Source organism: Alosa pseudoharengus, unplaced genomic scaffold (genome assembly GCF_046254945.1).
Source record: "Alosa pseudoharengus isolate Yale_2024_CS ecotype anadromous, Long Island Sound unplaced genomic scaffold, YU_APseudo_1.1 YU_APseudo_1.1_scf_9, whole genome shotgun sequence".
NCBI lineage: Eukaryota > Metazoa > Chordata > Actinopteri > Clupeiformes > Clupeidae > Alosa > Alosa pseudoharengus.
This window is the reverse complement of record NW_027468881.1, coordinates 1,314,518-1,332,080: the sequence shown is the minus strand read 5'-3', so window position 1 is coordinate 1,332,080 and position 17,563 is coordinate 1,314,518. Positions and strand designations below refer to the sequence as shown.

General features: G+C 39.4%; 1 protein-coding gene across 2 annotated transcripts in view; it reads left to right on the top strand.

Annotated features, from left to right (window-relative positions):
- The window catches only part of mlh3 (mutL homolog 3 (E. coli)), a 52,860-nt gene extending 44,505 nt beyond the window's left edge, over positions 1 to 8,355 (top strand). The window contains exons 10-11 of one of the 2 annotated variants that reach the window (XM_076277438.1): positions 1,464 to 1,615; positions 6,872 to 8,355. In XM_076277438.1, the coding sequence (XP_076133553.1) occupies positions 1,464 to 1,615; positions 6,872 to 6,967 (248 nt within the window). In that variant the 3' untranslated portion in view covers positions 6,968 to 8,355. Of the gene's footprint in view, positions 1 to 1,131; positions 1,167 to 1,463; positions 1,616 to 6,871 lie in introns of those variants that run through there. The other variant, XM_076277439.1, reaches the window with a different exon arrangement.
- The last annotated feature ends 9,208 nt before the right edge of the window (positions 8,356 to 17,563 follow it).

The window sequence follows — 17,563 nt, the reverse complement described above, 5'->3', positions numbered from 1 at the left end:
GGGTGAATCTTTCACTAAAAATATGGGTAGAAGTTGTTCGACACTTCTAACTACAGAGAGAGGTCAAACTGCTTAGATGGCCGGCATATGACCCTGACTACATATCGGCATTGATTGACCGTAGATACAGACAATGTTTGTATTCTGGTATCACCTGTTTATGCAAGATAACTAAGAACTGGGAGCTTGTAAGTTTTGACTACCTTTGCCAGACATATGGGTTGAGTAAGCAGGACTTTTTCAGGTATCTACTACTTTGTGACTATTTTTGGAAAATTATTAAAGGATCTAATCCAAGAGAGTTACTGTTATTCAATTATTTGCTCATGCCTATAATTCTGGAGGTACTAAAGGACTAATAAGCAAGCTGTGTTATGACATCACATCACTGAAAAAGGACTCCACAGACTATGTGAAGGAACGCAGGGTAAAAGCTGGACATTGAAATTACTGAGGACATATGGCTGAATGTTTGGAGAATACAATTCAATTCAATTTCAATTTAATTCAATTCAATTCAATTTATTGTGCTTATATAGCGCCAAAACATTACATATGTATCATGGCGCTTTACAGAATGTAGGCAATCAGAGAAAAAGAAAAGAGGGAGAAAAGAAAAGGAAGAAAGACAGAAGGAAGGCCCATGGGTAACAGGGGCGAGGAAAAACTCCCTAGAATTGGAGATACATATAGGAAGAAACCTCGAGCAGATCCACGACTCAAGGGCCTGACCCATCTGCCTAGGGTCAATACGGACATTAAGGTCTGTAAACAATGACAAATGCATATGACAGTCAGGTGTGGAGAATAGGACATGGTGTTTAAAGCACCTGAGGTGAAAGTTACAAGAGGTGGGATGATTACATATCCGGTATGATAATACAATCATCCACAACCAACTCCTTGGCCTGGAGAGACTTTTGTTGGAAAAAATCTGATTAGCTTTTTTATTACTCTGAAGCAAAAGGCTAAACAAACAGGTAGCCAGTTATGCTGCTGGAGAGAATGTGGAGAAACCATGGTTGATCATGCTCATGTCTTTTGGTGTTGTTCTGCTATCCAGACCTTTTGGACAGATGTGACAACAAATATTACAAAAGTTTTGGGTTATGGTGTTAATATATCTTTCAGCTCTCTATACCTTGGACACATCCCTGACAGAATAGGTAAAGATGATGAATATTTTTGTCATTTTTTCATGGTGAGATTGCAAAAAATGTAATTGCAAAAAAAAAAGGGCGGGGGGGGGGGGGGGTCTCTTTTTTACAACTTCATTAGGTGTGCCAGTAAATGTGGCGGGTGCTGTAATTATAGCTTTATGATGAATACTCAACTTATTCTGTGTACTTTTAAGAATTACCATGAACCAGAACTTTATCAGTTCTATAAAAGCTAATGCTGTGTGTGTGTGTCTCTCTCTCTCTCTCTCTCTCTCTCTCTCTGAACTGATGCATACTTCCCAGGAGCAATCAAATTTAACCATAGTCTAAGTCAGGAAGAATGTCGTAGTCTGGTGAGATCCCTTGCAGCCTGCCAGCTACCATTCCAATGTGCTCATGGACGCCCTTCCATTACCCCAGTCGTGGACCTCCAGTACCTGGACAATGAGCAAATGGTAAATAATGTAGTTTTGCTTCTCTTTAGTGTTTGTCAGTGTATTTGATTGAAATGAGAATGAGAAGGTTTAAGTACTTATTGGATTTTTCAATCAGAGAGCTCAGAGCAGAGGAGTTAGCTACTTTCAATGCTTCAGTCACAGACAGAAGAGCAGTTTCAGTAGAATGACCACTCTTGAAACCAGACTGCATAGGGTCTAGTAGGTTATTCTGATAAAGAAAGTCACATACTTGCTCGAATTTGAATGTATCTTTCTGACCCTAACATACAAACATGGTAATGGCTTGACATCAACTGTAAAGGAAGACTCTAGGAATTTTCAGTATGGGCCCTTGATAATTGTTTTTTTTTAAAATACACACAGGAGAGATGTTACATTTGTAGTGCTATAGATAGGGGATTTCACACAGCTGCCAATCAACAACCAAGCCTATTTACCGTCAAAAACAAATTACTAACAAAGCAACCTTTGTGGGCAAAAAACATCACCAACAGAACAACCTTCGAGAGCATTTCTCAAGGATTTTTAAGCAGGCACCTTCCTTTATTGGTGTTGTATTGAATTAGACCCATGACACCTCCAGAAGGTAAAAGTAAATCTGATACCACTTGGGGTTCTCTACCAACAAATACCGACACATTCTTTGCTTATTCTTCTTCGTTGCTGTGGCCGTTTATGATCTGATCAGCAACTTATCAACATACCAATCAATATAATTAATTCTTTAGTCATTCCTCTTTTTTGCTGTGGCCGTTTATGATCCGATCAGCAACATTCCCAGCTGACATGCAAGCTCTTGATGCAGTCCAGGAACACAGCGGAAAGATTTCACACATCACAGAGTCAATTCAGATTATATGATTACCCCAAGTAGTCTGTGAGCACCTTAGCCATATCCACTGTTTTACAGTGACAGTCCTCAAAAACCAAAATCTAACAGAAGTGTTGTGGCAGACTTTGCTACAAAGCCTTTAGCAGATCTCCATTCTTATGTGTGCTTGCCAGCCAAGTTCTCTAACCTCTGCTACCAGTTCTGCGTACTTCTTCCTTTCAAAGGCTTCCTCCATCACCTCTTCAAAGGGAATATAGTTAGCTCAAACCATTTCCTAACTACATTGTTAAGAATTCTCTCAAATTTCTCCACCTCTGAAATGGCCGTCATGCACAGACAAAGGCCTCCAGATGTATGGCAAGGGCCCAAACTGTAAGCATCCCAACTTAAGCTTGCCAGGCAAAAAGTTTCTATCGATGGAATGGATAGCCTCAACAATTAATTGTCTATGCACCAAGACCTGTCATTAGTCATTCAGTGTGGAACTGTACCACCTGCCTGAACTCTTCACAGGTTTTTCCACAATAGATGGAAACATGTCACCATCACTATAAAGCTTTTCTTAAAGTTTATCCCTCTTAATAGATACATTTCTACGTTTGCTAGGTTTAAAAACAAAGACAACAAATGTATACAAATGCAAAGTAAATACAAAAAAGACAAAAAGAATGACACATTTTTTTTTGTAATTCTTTTTGTCTTTTTTGTATTTACTTTGCATTTGTATACATTTGTTGTCTTTGTTTTTGATTGTAATGCCTAGTCTATTGGTGTTCAGAGGCGGGACTCTATGATTATCAACTTCACCTGTAGGTGTACTTTGTATGCCAATGTTGGTGTTGCCCTGCCCTCAAATGGGCGTACTCATGCCTATTGCTTAATAGCCTAATATACCTGATTGACATCACTTGTCCTAATTATCTGTACAGGCCATTTTGTGCTTTTATACTGGCAGTGCTTTTCTATTCATTAAGATGCCTGAAGAAGATCGTAAGATCGAAACGTTGTGTCTTTTTTCTATTAAAAGTTGAGTCGTTCAAAGGCCGTGTGCAAGTCTTTCACTTTTTTACGTTTGCTAGGTTTCACATACATCCTTGCCCATTTCTGACGACCATTCAACTTGGTTAACAACTGACGGGTACATGGAGCCGTTGTTGTGTGTTAGTGTCTTATGTAGACTCGGATAGGAGGAAGCCAAGTGCCATCCTGCAGCCTTTCACCTTCTAACAACCCATTTTGATGCCCTTATAATTACCTCCATTGTCATGGTGAAAACTAATGGTGAAATGGTACATGCAGCCATGATGCCAACCTCCAAAGGATGTGGTATACTTACCTGAAAGTCCTCAAAATGCACTAACTAAAGCAGAAATCTTCTCAGGGACCTGAAAGTAGCTGAATGCCTTCAATGACAGACTCTGAGGCACAGATGAAAAAGCATTTGCAAGGTCCAAAAAGACCACCTAGGCAGACCTGCCAACCTGTAGGCGTTTTGTGTAGCTACCACGCATTTTCACATCAAAGTACACCGGTACGATATTTTACTTAAAACTATGCAAAAACGAGCAACTCCAACTTCTCCGGAAAGCTCACTGGAGCATGTGAATTAGAATCTCCCGCAAATCTATTTCATGCCAGGGTGAAATATAGAAAGAAAGTGACAAGTGAGAATGACAGGCAAAGCATAGTGGACTCTCTTTATCCTATTGTTTCTTCTGCCAACGGTGGGTTAAATGAAAGACTTGATGAGGTGAGCTTAACAAGTGTTTACTCACAAATTTGCGACCCCCCCAGATGCCCTTTTTGCAAAACTAAAAAAATCTCCCCTCAGTGCAATTGTGAATTCACCTACTGTAGGCCTAATAGTTTGTTGGTGTCTTGCTTACTTGTTCACCAGTTATTTCAGTTAACATTATATTTTCCATCTGTTGCTGATGGTTAAAGTTGTTATAACACACCATAAAGTTGTCATAATAGCACCTATTACTTTAGTTGGAATAATGTAATCATTGCAGCCTCACAGATGGCAGAAAGACACCACCATCTGAAAGAAACTGAGTACATGTGCAATTGAAATTCTTTAAAAGCAATCAGTAATTTGCATTAGTCAGCAGGTAAAGTCAGCATTGTTAACATTTTTAACACTAGCAAACATTAGCTAAGTCAGTGTTTCTTAACTGGTGGGTCGGGACCCAAAAGTGGGTCGCGGAACCATTCTGGGTGGATCGTGGAGCTTCTGGGTAAAAAAATAAATAAATAATCACACATTTTAAGTGCTACTTTGTCAGATCTACAGTAATATCCTGAAGACTTCACAAATGTAATGCCAAACATCAGCATGTTCTAAACAAGTAGGCCTACAGGCACTTTGCGTGTCTTACCATGTACAGTAGCTCACCTTATCTGTTGGCTTGAACACTAAAAAAAAAAATATTGGATATGGGTCGCGACTAAATGAACATGGGAAATTATGGGTCCCAAAGCCAGACCAGTTAAGAACCACTGAGCTAAGTTATCTATTTTAACACTATATTTTACATCATATATTTTGCATTTTCATGGACTGGTAATTCCTTGGAATTGTATTTCTAGTCTATTATTACCAGTGGTGTAGTGGGGATTTTGTGGGGGGACGCTATTTTAATGACATTATTGCAAAAACGGTCACACTCGCACCTCCACATACATCGGTGCGTAAGGCCAAGTCCAAATTGTTACCAGCTTTCGTGAACATGAACCGAATAAACAATTAAATGACATGGATTAGCTTCAAAATGTAGCCTAATGTCTTCACCCAAACTACAATTTTCCACCAAAGTCTATGAATATGGTCTGTAGCTTGTCATTTTGTTGTATCATACAATAAACAGACAAACCATAATGTAGAGTAGCCTATGTAATTTAGTGTAGTCTAATCTCCTTGGCGCATAACATGCGCGGCATGGCTTCATTCATTACCACACGTAAACCATGGCAATAACAATAGCACAAGCAGGATTCACATGCATTCAACGCGCTGTGTGGGCAGTGTAGCTCAATTTGAGGGGGCATCAAATGAATGTCATTACGAATGATTAAAATGCAGAGGCGCACAGTCAATAAAACAAAACAAAAAAATAACAGAAAGAACATTGGGCAGGCAAGTGCCAGTCATTTGAAAAGTTTTTGTTTGGATGAAAGTAGCTGCACCAATCGTAAGTTTTTAAGGTTCACCGTTGGGTCATTACTTATTGTTAAATAGCCTTATCACTTATATTGGAGCTCCCTCGATAAAAATCACTCGTATTACTCACACATGCTTATCGTGTCATTTTGACCACTGGCCTACCTGCCTTCTGCAAAATACAAACGAAGGAATCGCAACAGTAACCTGACTCCGCCAGATGGATTTGCCCGGCATATCCATCTGGGAACTTTTCAGTGAAGAACTTTTGGACTCTGGAATCAGCCGTGGAGGATGTCTGTGTCGTTCATTCCTCCCAGCTGCATGGCTGAGACTCATAGCTTCACAGTTTACCCAGGAATACTTTCTAATTTGAATAAAACTTGCCGTCATGTTGTTCGTTGCGTCACACCTCAACCCGCCTCAAAGCCAACGCTGATTGGACGTTCGTTTGGTGAACTGCTCCAAATTTTCTTTAACGGAAAGTATCCAGACTGATCTGCGAGTGAAACCCTGAAGCTCGCGAGATCAGGATGGTCTCACGAGGCTATCGCAACAGTGGGCCACGAAAATGCTTGCTAGATTCGGCAGTTGTATAATCTATGGTTTTCTAGCCATTTTGTAGCTACTTTAGGGTAACGTGGAACGACGAGCTAGTTTTTAATGACTTTACGCATGGTGGAGTGCTACAGCATGACGGTCATTCTTGTAACAAATTTTATGACAGAGGCCTAATTGGAGACGTTTGCGTGATGCGTTGTTATCACTGGTAACAACACTTGATATATTAATAAATGCATATTAAAATGCTCAAAACAATGCTCCAAGAATTTAAACTATCCAACTGTTTAACTGGTCAGCCATTCAAACTGTCAGTTGTCATCAACTATGACTCCCACCAACTGTTTCTCTGCCCACAACTGTTTCAAAATAAAAGTCCTCACTACAATAATTCCCTATTAAATAATTTAACCATTTAAACTACTCAACTATTTAACTGTTCAGCCGTTTCAACTGTCAGTTGTCATCAACTATGACTCCCGTCAACTGTTTCCTCTGCCCACAACTGTTTACAAATAAAAGTTTGTTTTGCATTTTATGTTAATATATGTTTTGTATATATTGCATTTTCTAGTTCTTGTTGTGAATGGTCCTTTCGTAGTCAAGTCAGTTTATCTTTATAGCACATTTAAGGATCAAGGATGACCAAAAGTGCTTTACAAATAATAAAATATGTTTTATGTTTTTTTTTTTTCAGGATACTTCAAAACCCAATCTACGGAAATTGAAGAGAATGTACAATGCTTGGCTTATTTATGGGGAAAAAAGATCAGGGGAAGAAAACTATGTATAGCTCATGCTGAAACATTTATTTATGGTATGAAATGTATTAAGCTCTTTTTATTCATTTCTCAATGTGTGAAGTATTCACAATATTGGATGTCTATTTCTGACTAAACATTGTTTCTTAAATATTTCGGTTGTCTTTGATCCTTTATTATATGTTTTATTTGGCAGATTTGTTGTAATAAAGCAAGGACATTTTCTGTGCGTAAAGTTACACCGCCCATAAATCAGTTTGTAAAGGCAATGTCATTTTTACTTTTTTAGGACTTTTATTAACCGTTCTTCTATAATGCTCTAACCGGTTACCATTTAGAGCAGTGTTTCCCAAACTTTTTTTCTGGGGACCCACTTTTTAAAAATGACAGACCATCGCGACCCATTTCACTTCAGATCTAACATGCAACCACCAATATTGTTTTAGACCACATGTTCTCAAACTTTTCTTGGGGATATTCTTGCATGCTACGCAGTCGTCACTCTTCAGCATAAGCTGTTCCTGTATTTCTAAAGAGAGATGTTGTAGGCTACGTTGCTTTGCAGACAAATGGATCCATAACACCGTCAATTCCTATGCAAACATAGCAAATAACTCAAGTCGTTATATTGTAGCCTATTTGTGGAGGTTTCTTTTTTTGGAAAGTTGAATCCGCATTTATGTCCGGCATATGGATGTCTGCTTTAGTTGACTAGATTTTAATCAGTGAAGTTGAAGAGCTGGTGTCCGTTAATGTTCGTGCTAATAGGCTGATTCATGTCCCTTGCATTTTGCAACTGCGAGGTCCATGGCAGGCACCCCACAGAAATGTTTCATTTTGCGAGTGAGATGTCCACATTGTCCCCTCTGCGACGCGTTCGCCCCCCAGTTTCAGAGCTATTCTAAATGCAAAATTGCACAGAGGGCCCCGACTGTGGTAAACAGACTATATCCTAATAGAAAACTGATAGCTTTCCTGGCTAAATGGTATAAGTTAGGCCTATTAGACCAGTGTTTGCCAAAGACGGGTGAGTCGCAGGAGATTTTATTTGGGTCGCCAGCACAATTTATGTTGTCTAATAGGCCTAACTTATACCATTTAGCCAGGAAAGCTATAAAAAAAAATCGAGTTCCTACACTATTTATCTACACGTTCATTCACAGGGGTCTTCATCTTGAAAGATGGGCTTTAAGTGTTAAAAATTATTGCAGTTTCAATATACAAGATGTGCTGAGCTTTGATCTAAGGATCATTGGTTCAAATTCAGCAGCAATCATTCTGCCCATGTTAGTTTTGCACTGGATATTTACATGCCAACTCAAAAGGTTGTAAAAGTAGCCAAATAAGAGTTTGTTAGTGTGTGTCTAGGCCTACAGTTTAAGTGCATTTATATTGGTAGCTATAGTGAGGTAGGACTAGGCTATTGTATTTGCTGATTATGGGTTGGTTGTGTTGCTTGGGCGGTGGCGATTAAAACACATTATCACCCGGAGAGAAGAAATACTCTTTTCTGATTGGCTGGCGGGTGGCCTTTATGGGCCTTTTTGTCTTAAATGCTCGCTCTGTTTCCAACAAAGCATTTATTCTGAATGACCGTTTTACGTCCCACCATCTAGACTTTCTGTTTATCACCGAGTCTTGGCTCTCTGGTGATGACATCATTGCACTTGGTGACCTTTGCCCTGCTCACTGTAGTTTTTTAAACTCACCCAGGGTCTCTGGTCGTGGTGGTGGTCTAATTACAGTGTTTAAGAACAGTTTTAAATGTAGAATTGTACCAACTGATCTGTTTTCTACTTTTGAACTACAGCTGTTTAAGATCAATGCATCTGTACTTTGTGCCTTAGTCTACCGTCCACCAAAAATTAATTGTAATTTCATTCAAGAATTTGCTGAACTTCTATCTTTTATGGCCTCTCGTGCTGATAAGTTATTAATCTTGGGGGACATCCACATATGCTGCCCATCTAAACCTTTGGTCAATGAGTTTTTAGGCCTTGTGGACTCTTTTAACCTTGTGCAGTCAGTTATGGCCCCAACACATCAGAAGGGTCACACACTAGACCTAGTGTTGTCCTCTGGTTTCTCAGTTTCCAATGTTAAAATAGTTGATACTGGTGTGTCTGACCATTTTATGATTTTATTTGAATCTTAACTGTTTTGTCCCCCCCCTCCACCCCCCTTATCCTACTCCCTTGTCAGAGCTATTAATTCCACCACAGCCTCACAGTTCACTAATACTTGTATGCTCTCTCTTTCACCTGCTGTCTTAGATTCTCTTTCCACCTGCACCGACACTGAGGATCTACTTACTCTTTTTAATACATCTTGCCTTGCCACTCTTGATTCTGTAGCTCCTTTAAAACAAAAGCGGTGTAAATCCAATAGGTCAACTACTCCTTGGCTAAATTCCACTACCTGTTCGCTCAGAAAGGCTTGTAGGAAAGCAGAGCTAAAATGGAAAAAAGATAAACTACAGGTCTCCTATGATATATTTAGAGATTCTCTTAAGGCTTATCAAATCACTGTCAAGGCAGCTTTCTATGCTGAGCTTATTCACAAAAATGCTCACAGACCAAAAGTGTTGTTTAACACAATTAATAAAATCATAAATCCTCCTACTACAATGTCCTCTCTTCCTGCTACAACAGAAACCTGTGAGATGTTTCTCAATTTCTTTATTGACAAAATTGACAACATAAAGTCTCATATCACACCCTCAATTTCTGATCCTGCTTTGTATCAGTCTGTAGTTTGCCGCCTCCAACAATTCCAACCAGTCTCTTCCTCACAGTTGTGCTATTTGCCCTTTTATCTTGAGCATCATTAATAGCTCCCTGGCTAATGGAGTAGTACCCTCTGGCTTTAAAAACGCTATTGTGCAACCTCTCCTGAAAAAACCTTCCCTTGATCCCATTGATTTGAAAAATTATAGGCCCATTTCTAAACTGCCCTTTCTCTCTAAGATCTTAGAAAAAGTTGTTCTGTCACAAGTCTCTTCCTATTTAAACACCTCTAATATCCTTGACAAGTTTCAATCTGGTTTTAGACCACTTCATAGTACAGAGTCTGCCTTACTTAAGGTCCATAACGATCTATTGCTCTCTGTTGACTCTGGCTCTTGTGCCCTATTGGTCCTGTTAGATCTTAGTGCTGCTTTTGACACCTTTGACCACAAGATCCTTTTAAAACGCCTGGGTGTTGAAGTTGGTCTGCAAGGCACTGTATTAAATTTGTTCAGATCTTACTTAACTGATAGATCTTTTTCAGTGCATTTAGACAATGCTTCTTCGTCATCTGCTCCTATTAAATGTGGTGTCCCCCAGGGTTCTATTTTAGGGCCTCTATTATTTTCTTTATACATGCTTCCCCTGGGCTCCATTTTCAATCAATTCAATATTCGTTATCAATGCTACGCAGATGATACCCAATTTTATATACCGGTGGCCCCTGAAAATTCCTGCTCATTGACAAAGCTTTTTCTTTGTCTTAATGACATTAAGAATTGGATGGCTAACAACTTTTTACAGCTAAATGACAGCAAAACTGAAGTAATCATTTTTGGACCACCAAATTCTGTCAACAATGTAAGCAAGTCTCTTGGCCCTCTGTCTGTTAACCAACACAGTGTGGTCAAGAACCTAGGGGTTTTCCTAGACTCTTCTCTGACTTTTAATAAGCAAGTCAACAGCGTTGTCAAGGGAAGTTTTTACCAGTTAGGACAATAGCAAAGCTCAAGTCTTCTCTCTCCTACAGTGATTTAGAAATCCTTATACATGCCTTTATTTCCTCTAGGCTTGATTATTGCAACTCACTGTATGTAGGTGTAACTAAATCTACTCTAAACAGACTCCAGCTGGTCCAAAATGCTGCAGCCAGATTACTGACTGGATCTAAGAAACGTGACCACATTTCACCTGTGTTGGCTAAACTGCACTGGCTTCCTGTGGAACAAAGAATTAATTTTAAAATTCTTCTGTTTGTTTTCAAAGCTCTACATGGTTTAGCACCTCAGTATTTATGTGATCTTTTAATTCCTTACTGTCCTCCTAGACCTCTTTGATCATCTTCCCAGTGTCTTCTTTGTGTTCCTTCTGCCTCTCTTAAATCCAAAGGTGACAGAGCTTTCTCTGTCTATGCTCCCCAGCTTTGGAATAGCCTTCCTGATGTTGTGAAATCCTGCCCCACTAGTAGTTTTAAATCCAACCTAAAGACCTACCTCTTCTCCCTAGCTTTTAACACTCCCTGACTCCCTCACCTCTCCCTTTTTTAATTTTTTTTATTTTTTTATATATGTTTATATGTAGGGGAGAACTGGTACAATTGTAACAGCGGTACAAATGTAACAGTGTTTTATTGTCAACATATGGTGTAGCTACGGAACCGTAAACAGACACATATCATGTAATTATGTATAATCTTACAGCCATCCAAATATGAATGGTCTACTATAAATACGACCAGAGATATTAAGCAAAAAGGTGCAAAATTCAAGCATCGCGATTTTTTATTTATTTTTTAACCGCAACTGTTTGTTTAAGTTTGCTTCGTGAAATTTGAACGTGTGGACTTCAATCACATGTCATTCATATCTTCAGTCCCTCTGTTTCAAGTTAACATGAGTGCCATTTGATTTATATAGTCACAGCAAATGCAATTAAATGAAAATAAAAACATGACCTGTGCGGGTCAGTTGTAACACTTGTCTCTATGGCAAAATGAACTGATTTTATCGCGCATGCGCGAACATTCTCATTGCGAGTTATGGATTATGATTTTTGTGCCGCGATCACCCAATTAAAGTTAACACAGCAACTTGAAATATCACTGTTGGACCAAATGCTTCAGACATGTAAGAAATAAGCAGTTTATCAACTATATTTACTGGTTTTATCAAGTGGACATGGCCAAAATAAGCATATTTAAAGGTTATTGTGAGCTAGCATAACACCGTAACATATGGTCTGCAATGGCTAATCAATAATGCAATAAATTAGCTGTAACAGTCATATATTTGGACTTTTTTTGTTGATTTTATATGAAAACAGATGCTCTTTGTTTAACCCAGCAGTGTTTTGTGTTAAAATATGTTATAGGATTCACGATTTTAGCACTGTTAGATTCATTACGCTATACTGTTACAACTGTACCGCACTTTTTTATGGCTGCGTCAAGATTTTAACAAAGGTACATGTCGCTGTTAAGTTAAATTATTGACAAACTATAACATATTTTTTTAATTCTGTTTCAACTTTCATGGAGTAGACATGTACGACTCTGTTCTGGTCAAATTTCACATCTCAAAGTCTATCGTCTTTGTGTAAATCGAGTTTGAATTGGAAAAATAAAAAAGTGTTACAATTGTGCCGGTTCTCCCCAATGTATATGTATTATTGTTATTATTATTATTATTATTATTATTATTATTTTTATTATTATTATTTTATGTAAAGCACTTTGGTGCAATGCTATTGCTTTGAAATGTGCTATATAAATAAATTTGACTTGACTTGACTTGACTTTAATTCTGAATAACAGGACACCGTTCCATATCAATGCTTATGAATGGTAACTATAACAACCATAGTAGGACGACGGTTGCAGCGCTCTAGAATCTTTTGGTTGCAGGCTTCCCAACAATGGAATCAACTGTAAACAAGCTAATTGTCCATGCTTAAGTTGTACAACAAGCTGAACTAGTGAGCTTCTTTTTAAACAGAACCGCGTGTTTACAGTGGCAACCGGGTGATAAGCGGGATAATGGCCTTCGAGGTGTGTCCAGTTATACGGAATTAATGGGCTTGGGCGGAGGCAACTTGCCCCTCGCCCTCGTCCATTAATTCCGTATAACAGGACACCTCGGCGGCCGTTATCCCTTACATAATTCACAAAGCTGTCTTCTTTTAATGTAGGTATACCTTCATCAAAGGCTAAAGGCTTACTTCAAGTCGGGACAGGATAGGTCTATTTGAGTCTATGTGCGTGTGCCATTATTATTATTCCATTATCACAGTTTTATATGGGCTTATCATGGTAAAGTAGCTTATTATCAGTTGGATTTATTTTTAAGGCAGTGCTTCCAGGCCCGTCGCTAGAAGGCAAGCAAACCAAGCAATTGCTTGGGGCCCCGAGCTGGCCAGGGGCCCCAAGACAACGACTGGTTAAGAATAAAATGCAACGACAAACTGTGAGCGCCCCTTTGATAGTCAATGCAGTAAAGTACACTGTTACCGGCAATACCGGGATCCCCCTCAAGGGGGCCCCTCTCAATAGTCGATGACAGCAGCCAGCCAGCCAGGTTTGTGGTCTCTGCTGCTGCCGCGAAAATATAAAACCTCGCAGTCATGATGATGAAGCAGAGTTATGCTTCCGGAAGCCAGAAGAGAAAGGAAGAGGTTGACAAGAAAAAACAAGATAGTGGTAAGTGATAAATTACACTGGAAAAAATAGCTCTACTTGTCTTGTACAAATGGTGTAATGTCGCAGCAGGAAGGCTAGCCTAGCAAACATTTTTTATGTTAACTACCTGCCTGACGGCCCATGCTGCTTGTAACAAACTAGAACAGTTAGCGCCACTTTTTTTTTCAAACGGACGAAATATGGTTACATACTGTAATATGTTTATTAACAGGATAAGGAAGACGCAGATCTGTTCCAGAATCACTGTTTATGTATTTAATGACATAACATTGCTATAGCTTTGTAATAGGTTTTGATGAAAGTGGCATAGCTTCTCTGCTATACTAACTATTCGACCGTGATAATCTACACTATAAATTCCGTGCATCAAAGCAGACTGGAACATTCATGTCTAGTAGTATTCATGCACGCCAGCTGTTTACTGTCTTTAAAGCATCAGGTGCGTAGGTCTAATTCTCAAACAGCAGAATGCTTAAATGCTATGTTAAGCTACAAGTAGGCCTAGGTCAATGTATAACATTAGGTTGGGATGTTTTTACAGTAAGCATTGGTAGTTGTGAAAGCAGCTGCATCCCTTCTAAATATCAAAATATGGAAATGCTAACATATCTTTTCTTTCTCCCTCAAGGTACTTTGCTTAAATTTCTCAGCTCTCAGGCTCTTCCTAAGGATACCTCCACTGATGAAGATGGCCTGAAAGGTTAATCTTATGTGTGTGTGTGTGTGTGTGTGTACTTGTATTTATGTTGGATGTTTAAACTGCTATACAACCTGCACTCTTTATAGTTTGAACAATGCATCCTTTTTCTGCATAAGATGGCAGTGTTTTATTTTCTCACTTTGTGAGAACTGAAAAATTTTAATCTAAGTGTGTGTGTGTGTGTTTAAGTATGTTGGATTTAGTTATTGTGCACTTTTTTACATTTATATTGGATTTTATGGTACGGTGGTGTTTTTGCAAATGTTCAAAACTAGTGCACAGTATATATATATGCAACTGCAGTATTGCACTGTCAACATTTTTTATTTATATAAAGTGTGGGTGAACTTAAACTGTATGGCTATGCTGTGGTTCCTGTAGGCTTTGCGTGCAGTGGGGGGGGGGGGGGGGGGCTCCATGTCCATTTTGCTTGGGGCCCCCAAATTCCTTGAAACGGCCCTGAGTGCTTCACGTGTGCGTGCGTGAAAGTGAGAGAGGCAGACGGAAGAGTCCGGCAGAGTAATATCAGTTGAACTTGTTACAGTTAGGCGTGGAATGAAAGGGCTTTTTCGTAATGTTTGCTAAGCCTATAGGAGCACTGTTTTCCTAAACTGGATTAAAACGTGATCCCTATATGAGGCGTTCCTGACTGTAACGTCAAAGATAGCAATTTGCGGGTTGCCTCAGGTGGGGTTGATATTTAATGCACATATTGGTAGGTCGGGTGGGTTGGTATAACAAACTCTTATTTGGCTACTTTTACAACCTTTTTTGTTGCCATTTAAATATCCAGTCCAAAACTAACATTGGCCGAATGATTGCTGCTGGACTTGAACCAAAGATCCTTGATCAAAGCTCACTCCTTTAACCACTGTGCTACGGCACATCTTGTATATACTGAAATTGCAATATTTTTTAACACTTAAAGCCTCGGTTGCTAGGTTACGATAAACAAACTCAAAGATCGTAATTCTTAGCAAAAAACTGACTGTTTTATGCGTTCACTAAACAAAGATTATGGAAATTAAACACCACTTTTCCATCCAAAACCTTGTTGTAAAATGCATAACTTGTTAGATTTAAAGGAGAATTCCGGTGTGATATTGACCTTAAGTGTGTTGAAACATGATAGCCTACCGAGTGTGAACGTATGTCTCATAGCTCACCTCGGCTTGTCCCCTGCACTCAGAAATCTGCCACTAGGCTACCTGTTTCAGCCGGATATTGAAAATGAACACGTTTTAGTACAATGCAAATACATTAAAGAACCATATACGTGTACTACTGAGCATTAACATGTGTTTCATGGAGAAGATATGAATCTGTGAGAGCAACAGATGTAAGATTGGGGCAGCCGTGGCCTACTGGTTAGCACTTCAGACTTGTAACCGAAGGGTTGCCGGTTCGAACCCCGACCAGTAGAAAGCGGCTGAAGTTTAACCCCTCACAGCTCCCCGAGCGCCGCTGTTGTTGCAGGCAGCTCACTGCACCGGGATTAGTGTGTGCTTCACTTCACTGTGTGTTCACTGTGTGCTGAGTGTGTTTCACTAATTCACAGATTTGGATAAATGCAGAGACCAAATTTCCCTCACAGGATCAAAAGAGTATGTATACTTATCAATCAGCTGTAGACTATAGCTTTGCACAATATTGCATATAGCAATAATGTAAGCTCAGATCAGTTGAATTTCAAATATCATACAGAGCCCACCAAACGAAATTACAATGTTGAATCATAGCCTACTGCTAGCAATTGGCTATGCATTTGATTTAAATGGTCAGGCTGCCAGTCGAGGCCAAAGCAAAATATCCAACAATCCTGTCTGTCCCCTTTACTATTAGCCTAGATAGCGTCAAAGGAAAGTTTCTAATAGTGACAGCAGTTGCATACTCTTAAAATGCCTGGTTTCTCGAACCACAATACACCTGAGGGGTGTGCGCTTCTATCGATAAGTTTAATTTGCATTGCCTTCATTTCATCTGCTTGCACATTTAGGTTTAACAAACTGCAAATTCACACTGGGTGCAGAAAAAATCCCAGCTATCCACAAGTTTCTTACGTCCCATGTCTACTTAATTACAGTCATTTTCATTGTACAGCCTACATATTGCACACTTAATAGCCTAATACAGCCAGTCCAAACATTTAGGGACCTTTATTTGTATAGCCTAAAGTGAATCCTTACTCAATATTGACTCGCCATGTTTATTATATTATCACATTATAGGATTTCGAGACAAGGGGCAAACTTCTACACCACCATCCCCAAAATGTGATCCCAACCAATGAAATACATTTGCGCCTATAGCGAGGGTAGGTGAAGCGCGTTTCCCGAACAACTTACTTTCCTCTGACAGAATATCTAAAGGCTGGGACACACCAACCCGACGGCAGACCGTCGGCAGAAAAGCAGTCATACTGATCAGTTGGCTCCCGTCTCCCCAAGTCGGTTTAAAAAGTGGCTTCGGAAAACACCGAGCCGACACCGAGCGTACATTCTGCACGTGCGCGAGATGTAATACATTTTCATAACTGCAGCCAATGGAACAAAATGGCACTAGGTTCATACTTTTCTGATTAAGCAATAAGAAAATATAAATATAAATGTATACTGTATTGTGTACTATTTTATTGTTTTGCCAATGAAACACTCTTTCAGACACGGAATAGATAATTATAAATGATAAATGATAATTGTCAAATTGGCCAAAATGAACGCAGAGACCAAACCGACTCGAGTTATGGACCTCGCCCAACTGTCCGATGACGTCCGACGGTTGATAATCAGGTTGGTGTGTCCGGGCCTTACTCTGCATCAACGACACACCGTTGTACCTTACCTTCTCTCTGTCTATAACGTGGAACCTAATTGGCTAATTTTAGCTGGTGCTGGAAATGAGCACCCATGAAACGCCATTTTCATAAAGATGGCTGCGGCCAATTTCAAACTTTTTTGGCTTAAATAGCTAGCCTAGCATGGGCCATTGAAATGAATGGGGGCGGGACTTAATCACTCTCTCCAGTTATATATATATATATATATATATATAATACCTCCATGAGAGAAACGGACCATGAGCAGGATGCTGGCGATCATGGACAATGACCGCCACCCACTACACAGCATGCTCAATAAACAGAGGAGGGCACAGAAGCATACCATATATGATAATGGGAAAACATATAAAAGCTATAAGGGTGAGAAACATCCCAGAGCCCCGTTTCCATGTCTGACACTTTTTGCTGTCTAGGACAGAACTAAACTAGGGACCTTAACACTTCTTATCCCTCACGGGAAAAACTAAGTACTTTTATATTTAACTTTTATTTTATTTGGGGCATTTTTATATACTTTTGTATGTCGTTTCTTTTTTCTGTAATCCTTTTGATTCTTGTATAATAAACTACTTCTAGTAAGGAAGAGTTAAAAGACTTTTTGTTGTCTGGGCGCTCTGTAAAGAGGACGTATTCCCCCAAAGTTTTGATTGGTGAGGGCCAATTCAGGAA